This window comes from Octopus bimaculoides, chromosome 20 (genome assembly GCF_001194135.2).
Source record: "Octopus bimaculoides isolate UCB-OBI-ISO-001 chromosome 20, ASM119413v2, whole genome shotgun sequence".
Taxonomy (NCBI): Eukaryota; Metazoa; Mollusca; class Cephalopoda; order Octopoda; family Octopodidae; genus Octopus; species Octopus bimaculoides.
In genome coordinates this window covers 15,750,496-15,758,760 of record NC_069000.1, presented here as the reverse complement: position 1 = coordinate 15,758,760, position 8,265 = coordinate 15,750,496, and the positions used below count along the sequence as shown (strand labels likewise).

The 8,265-nt window shown below is 35.2% G+C and overlaps 1 protein-coding gene across 2 annotated transcripts in view; it reads left to right on the top strand.

Annotated features, from left to right (window-relative positions):
• Nucleotides 1-7,205, top strand: part of LOC106881276 (probable WRKY transcription factor protein 1) — a 54,448-nt gene extending 47,243 nt beyond the window's left edge. For both annotated transcript variants that reach the window (XM_014931604.2, XM_014931603.2), the window contains exons 19-20: nucleotides 413-499; nucleotides 3,295-7,205. In XM_014931604.2, coding sequence (XP_014787090.1) covers nucleotides 413-499; nucleotides 3,295-3,372 — 165 coding nt within the window. In that variant the 3' untranslated portion in view covers nucleotides 3,373-7,205. The remainder of the gene's footprint in view (nucleotides 1-412; nucleotides 500-3,294) is intronic.
• Nucleotides 7,206-8,265: the final 1,060 nt, after the last annotated feature.

Here is an 8,265-nt window from a genome sequence, read left to right as displayed (position 1 = left end):
TATATATATATATATATATATATATATATATATATATATGCACACACATACACACGTGTGTGTGTTTGTGTTTGTCTCCCAATCACCACTTAACAACTGGTGTTGGTATGTTTATGTCCCCATAACTTAGCCACTTGGCAAAAGAGACCAACAGAATAAGTACTAGGCTTTAAAAACTAAATCCCTGGGTAGGGGTCAATTTGTTTGAATGAAAACTTTTTAAGGTGGTGCTCCAGCATGGCTGCAGTCAAATGACTGAAACAGGTAAAAGGATAAAGGATTAAAAGAATATTCTTGGAGTGAGACAGCTCTGTTCTTTTTGTAGCATGGAAACGGTAAGGTTGATGAGTTAGGCCCTGTCATTTTCACAAGGATTGAAGAATAAACTCAAACACTGTTTCTCATGTTGCAGGATTTACAAGACAGGAAGCCTGTTGACCAGCTCTCCTCAACGGCTGCTCAAGAAGCCTTTTTGAAAGAACTGTCTGCACTAAGAAAGGTAAATAAAAATATTTCTCTTCGCATATTTAATTGTAGGTAAACTGTATTGTCTATGTTTCCATGAAGATTAGCTTGTATATCACTTATTTGTTAAATGTAAATAAATATATAGACCTACATGGAAACAATGAATGCCCACACAGATAAAAAAAAAACACCAGTGGTAAAATCCCTATTTAGAAAAGCATTTAGATTCTTCCACCACAAACGAAGCAATCAATAAAGAAATAAAACAAACACTAGTCACTGACTATTATAATTAACTATTATAATTGATATTCAAACTGACAATATCAGGCCCAAATATTCTACCTGTTTTGGCCAGATCAGGCCTCTCACACCTACCTTGCAATGTCATTCTAAATATACACAATCACATCACTGAAATCACAAAGCTACAAAAGCTTAGCCATGTGTAATAAATTTGAAACAATGTGAATAACTATGTATGATAAATTCAATGTGAACAGCTACGTATAATAAGTTCAAAACAATGTGAATAAATAAGTATTGCATTTGACAAAGTAATCTGAATGCTACAGAGTTAAACCTACTTTCTAACTTTTTTTATTACGCTATTTTTATTCTTTAATAGTCTTTGAAGGTCTATATTTTGAACAACAGAAGTTCACAAACCATAAAAGTTTATTTTTAATTAGTATTTTTTTTTTCTGTTTTAAATTCAGTGTTTATAAAAATAACAACTACTCTTTTCTTCTTTGCCTAAAATATATTTTGTATTGCCTTTGAAGTATATAAATATAAATGGTTTGCATTTCAAGTGTCTAAATATATTTTGGTTTTGTATTTGATGTATATAAATATATTTTGTTTGCTATCATAATGACATTTTTATCCTTAATAAATTCAAACAACAGCATTTTAGATGTGAAAGTTAAACAGTACATTGCTAATGCTTTCATATATTGGACACAAAATTACTTTATTTGGGAAACTAACATTGCTAAGCTATTGTAAGGTACTTGTGTTCTCTGTCCAGGATTGAGACTATTGCTTTATATATATATATATATATATATATATATATATATAAATGTATATATTGTTGTATTTGGGGATGGTCACGTTGCCAGTTTAGCCAATAAAAACACACACACTATATATTCAATGTTAATTTGCTTCAGCTTTATTCTATTTTTTACATTAATCGTATTTCAGCCAGAGTTCTTTCGTCACACTTCTGTGACCCCGTCAGTGGTCCTTTCCTTTCTTCTTTCTTATTTGTATATCTTTCCTTACTAATGATCAGCCATTTTTGTAAATGTAATAATCTAAAAGACTTATTATTTATCTTCATTCATAAATCATTATGTATCGAATAAACAAATAAATAAATAAATGAATGAATAAATAAATAAATATATAGAATTCGGAGATGGGTTACATTAAAAAGTTCCGCACTCAATTGATATAAGGGCTGTAATCTGGCACTAGGAAAACTATAAATTCATGGTGTGATATAAAATAAAATGGTGTGGAATTACCGAAATATTATACAACCCCAGTGTGGCTTTGCTACACAGTCAGTTCAAAATTATATTTTGTCTAAGTATGGTTGGTATCATACTTCATGTATTCATGATAGTATATAAATAAATCTTCGGGGCGGAGTTCTTATTAAACTAATTAAAAACATACTTGAATATTAACCTCATTTTTTTTTTTTTTTGTATATCAGTGGTCTACTATAGTTCAGTTAATACTGAAGTAATCGCTAACACATTTAATGTAGCGAGTGCAATAATTTTAATTAATTGAGGAGAGATAAAGATTACTGAACAATGCTTAAACCTTTAGAATTCAGGTTATTCTGCCAAATGTAATATTTTTTTATTTATATTATTTTGAATTAATCATGCATTATCTTGTAACTTTGAGATTTTGGTAATGTGATTGTTTATTTTTAGAATGACATTGTAGGATAGGTATGAGAGGTTGAATCTGGCTGTTTTGAACATAAATGAAGTAGAATATTTTAGCTGGATATGGCCAGTTTAAACCTTTTGTTACCTTATTTATTTTGACATGCTCTGTGTTTCTTTCAATTAATTTTAGATATAACCAAGAATTTACGAAAATAACTTAGTTAGGCCCACGGGCATATGGTGTAGTGGTTAAGAGTGCGGGCTACTAACCCCAAGATTCCGAGTTCGATTCCAGGCAGTGACCTGAATAATAATAATAATAATAATAATAATGACATCGAAAAATACTTTAGGAATGAGAACCCAGGTTTGAAATTTCCCCAAGACACCTGATGTAGGCTGGAGGGTATATCAGCCGAAACGTTGTGTTAACAACAAACAAGATGAGGACAAATATCTGTCAATTGTAAATAATGTAAATAATGTACATAATTCCTCATCTCTTAAATATAGAACTGTAATAACTTAGGTATCCTTAAGCCTTGTGAGTGGATTTGGTTGACAGAAACTGAAAGAAGCCTGACGTATATATATATATATATATATATATATATATATATATATGTGTGTGTGTGTGTATGTTTGTGTGTCTGTGTTTGTTCCCTCACCATTGCTTGACAACCGATGTCGGTGTGTTTACGTCCCTGTAACTTAGCAATTTGGCAAAAGAGCCCGATAAAATAAGTACTAGGCTTACAAAGAATAAGTCCTGGGGCCCGATTTGTTTGACTAAAGGTGGTGTTCCAGCATGGCTGCAGACTAACGACTGAAACAAATAAAAGAATATAAGAATTATGTAAAAAAATAAACCGAAATCTTAAGTTGATTTTTCTATGTTCTCTTTCAGAAACTGAAGCAAATGGAGTTAGAATCAAGTACAGTACTTTTGAAAACAACTTACCAATCTAGTCTGAATAATCGCTAAATAATTACTTTGTTCTAGAAACATGTTCCAAGCATTATCACTTAGTCTTGTACATGTAAACACTACAGATGTTGTCATAGCTCTACATTTGTCATTGCAGTCTTACATTTGTCAATATTAATGATGTCATCATTGCCTTACATTTGCCAGCACTATTGACATTAATTACGTTGACAGTAAGCGTTAACAGATCTAAGGCTTTGATGACAGTATCGTCAAAGCCTTACATATGTCAATACTATTGACATCAACATAAACCTGACACCTGTCAACACTTGATGTCATCCTAGTCTTACACCTGTCAATACACTCATCCAGTGTCAACAAGGAGGCCTCTATTTGGTCATTTGACTTGCTGAAGATGGCAGCCAAATATCCTTTAGATCACATCCCACTACCTTTAAAAAGTAGATACACATTGGATAATGTACTCCTAGGTATATTTCTGACAAAAAAAAGATAGGATAGTCTAGGTTGGAAGGTAATCTGGAGTGACCTGGGGTTAAACAGTAACTAGTATCATTGCAGCTTTGCCTCAATTAAACAGTATAAATGTTACCATAACTTTACATGTCATCAAAGCCTTACACATATCTAACAGTTTTACATCACCGAGATTATAATAGCTTTACATCTGTTAATACTGTAGATGTTATAGTCTTCCATTTGTCAAGGCTACAAATATCATCATTGCATAGCATCTGTTCATATTACAGATGTCATCATAGACTCACATTTGTCAATACTACAAGATGTCATCATAGCCTTGAATCTGTCAACATTACAGACGTTATTGTAGTCTTATCCTAGCTTACTTTATCATAGTCTTATCCTAGCTTACATAGAGGGGACAAACAAGGACAGACAAAGGGATTAAGTTGATTACATTGACCCTAGTGCATAACTGGTACTTATTTAATCGACCCCAAAAGGATGAAAGGCAAAGTCAACCTTGGTGGAATTTGAACTCAGAGCATAACGGCACACAAAATACGGCTAAGCATTTCGTCTGGCATGCTAACAATTCAGCCAGCTCACTGCCTTTCATAGCTTACTGTATTAAGCTGCAGTAACGCTCACCCTTGATAACTCTTCCTTTTCATCTCTTGTGGGGAGTCAGTAAAATGAACACCATTGTCAATTTATTTGACCTTGCCTTAACCCCTCTGAAACTGACCTTTCGTCTAAGTAAGAAAATTAATATTATTACAACTGTTAAGGTGGCAAGCTGACAGAGTAGTTAGCACATTGGACAGAATGCTGTTAGGCATTTTATCTGCCTTCATTTTCTGAGTCCAAATTCCACCAAGGTCGACTTTGCCTTTCATCTCTTTGGAGCCAATAAAATTAATGACCACTGGGATTGATACAATCACCTAACCCTCACTCCCCACTTCCCCAAAATTTCAGGCCTTGTGCCTATAGTAGAAGGATTATTATTTACTTATATTAATTGAGACCTTGTATTAATTAACATTATAAAACATCATTAGTATTATAAATAGTCTAACTGCAGTGGAGATGGGGGGGGGAAGAGTTTCGGGGGAGTTTCCACTTCTATTTATGGTAAGTACTATATCCCTACCCCATCATTACATGTTGCGTTGGTCTAGTTTGCCACATGTGCATCACTTTCAGTCATTATGCACAGCATATTTGCACCTTCCCCTCGTATCATTATACACTGTGTTGGTTTGATTTATCACACATGTATCACCCCCCACCCACCCTTCATAATATGTATGTACCCATCATCATCATCATCATCATCATCATCATCATCATCATCATTTAATGTCTGCCTTCCATGCTGGCATGGGTTGGATGGTTTGACAGGAGCCGACCAGGTAGAAGACTACACCTGGCTAATGTGTCTGTTTTTGGCATGGTTTTTTACAGCTGGATGCCCTTCCTAACACCAATGTGTAATGATGTGTAGAAAAGGTGCAAATATACTGTGCATGATGACTGGAAGTGATGCACATGTGGCAAACTAGACCAACGCAACATGCAATGATGGGGTAGAGATATAGTACTTAGAAGTGAAAACTCACCCCATCTCCATATGATACAGCTATGCAGTTTGATCATCATGCAGTTTGATCATCATGCAGTTTGATCATCATGCAGTTTGATCATCATGCAGTTTGATCATCATGCAGTTTGATCATCATGCAGTTTGATCATCATGCAGTTTGATCATCATGCAGTTTGATCATCATGCAGTTAGATCATCATGCAGTTAGATCATCATGCAGTTAGATCATCATGCAGTTAGATCATCATGCAGTTAGATCATCATGCAGTTTGATCATCATGCAGTTTGATCATCATGCAGTTTGATCATCATGCAGTTAGATCTATTGCAGTTAGATCATCATGTATCCTTAATTGCCACTTGTGCATTAATTTGTTCTAGCCATCATGTGTACTATACTTATATTTTCCCCTTCTCATTGTTACATATTACATATCCCCAGCAGCTTACATGTGCACTAGTTACCGCCTGATAACATACGTACGTCATTTACACTTGTGTTTCCCCATCTATTTTCCCCTGTACCCAACTATCACATCCCATAAAAATATATGCTCCATCAGTGGTTTGTTAGCAAGCTGGGTAAAATGTTTAGCGACATTTTATCTGTCTTTATGTTCTGAGTTCAAATTCCAACCGAATTTGACTTCACCCTTCATCCTTTTGGGGGTCAATAAAATAAGTACTGACTGAGCACTTGATGGGGTTGATTTATAATTGACTTACCCACCGTTCTGAACTTGCTGGCCCTGTGCCAAAATTTGAAACCAATATTTTAACACAGTTATGTAAAACAAAAGAATCTCCCAGTAACTCTTTTATTAGGTTACTGAGTACAGAAAAAAAAAAAAGGACATTATTGACTAAAAAAACAAAAAAAGTGACTCACTTTAACGAGAACCTTGTGTCTGGCAACTACGGCACTACACCCTACCACAATTTTCCCAGACCCCAGCGGTGGGGCATATGCCCCACGTTAAGAATCACTGATTTACACCTTCCCCTTTCCAATGTTACACATGTATGTAACCTCAATAGCCACATGTTTATTCATTAGATTTGGTCATTTGTACCATACTTACATTTCCCCCTTCCCATCATTACATATTATGTAACCTCAGACAGCCACATGTGTATTAATTACCTCTAGTCATCACATGTAGTATATACATACACATGTTCAAAAGACTGTCCAGATATTTAGGCTCACAACACACCATCTTCAGCTCCGTGTGTCTTTTGATGTTTCGGTATCTGTTCCCATGACAACACTTTGCCAAATTAAGATAAATTGCATCTGTCCTAATTGTGGATGACCTTCCTTTTTTTTTGGTTTTTTTTTTTTGTATATCTAGGACACAATGTCCAATGTGTTCTTCCCTTTTTTAAAAAATGGTAGAGTATGTTTAAGTGAGATTTTTGCTTTGCTGCTATTTCTAGCAGATCAAGAGACTGCATAGAGGCAAATCAGCTGACTGTGGCCTTTCTTTGCCTTCAGCCTGAGTCCTTCATATACATGTGCCAAACCTACAATGATGGGATTACCTTACTGTTCTTTCTGGAGTTTGCTGATCACAGCTCTGTTATCCTTCTCCTTTGAGATATAGAATAAACTGGATTACTGTAATCTATGCACTACAATAATACTAGAAAGTTTGATCAGTAAAACAAAGAAATAATCTTATGAAAATCTGTCAAACATTATTTAAAATTTCACATAAAATTTTATCAACGAAGAATTGAACATTTTTATGTATGTAAATATATTTTTAAAAAATTAAATACTTTCAATATTGTTTTTTGTTTGTTCTTTTCTTTCTTACTCTTTGAAAATGGTTATTTTTTTTCTGTATTTCATTTATTTATTTATTTATGTGAAATGTGTAAAAAAAGAACATTGAAAATCTTGGGTAAGTGCCTTGGACTGACTAATACCCTGTGAGTGGATTTGGTAGATGAAAACTGTGTGGAAGTCTGTTGTATATATGTGTGTGTGTGTGTTTCTGTAAACCTTTCAGACGAGATGACAAAGGACTGAGATACATGGAGCCTTGTTGTACTCAAGAAGACCCATACTCCACAGCAGATGTGTCAAGGCTGCTCCCCCTGGTAAAGAGGATTGGCCTGCAAGACTCCTGCACCAGTGCCATGTAATAAGCGCTCATGCCAGTGCCATATAATAGTGCTCATGCTGTGTCACGTTAAAAGCATCCAGCACTGTAAAGTGGCTAACCTTAGGAAGGGCATCCAGCCATAGAAACCAAGCCAAACCAGACTGGAACCTGGTGCAGCTCTTGGGCTTGCCAGCTCTGGTCATACCATCCAACCCATGCCAGCATGGAAAACAGACTTAACGTCGATCACACACGCACCTACATGTATGGGAGTGTGTGTGTGTGGTTGTTTTTATGTCCCCATAACTTAGCAGTTCTGCAAAAGGGATTGGTACTGGAGTTGATTTTTGTTCAACTAAACCCTTCAAAGTGGAGCCCCAGCACGGTCGCCGTCCAATGACCGAAACAAATAAAAGATATAAAAAAAAAATACATCAAATAAGTATTTAAAAGTATTCTCCATCATGCCTGAAGGTTTTTTGATTGTATTACAGAATCGTTAATGCTACTAATTGCCTAAGTCCATGCTGACTTGCACGTGTTGCCAGTCTTCGCAATAATTTTTGCCTGCTGAGTGAATTGGAGGAATGGGAAATAAAGTGACTTGTTCAAGAATGCTGCGTACCTCCTGGACTGGTCGAATCCACGACCTAATGACCGAGAGCCAGCCCAATATTTGAAACCAGAATCGTTAGTGCGCCGAGCAAAATATTTAGCGGCATTTTTTTTCGTTTTTATCTT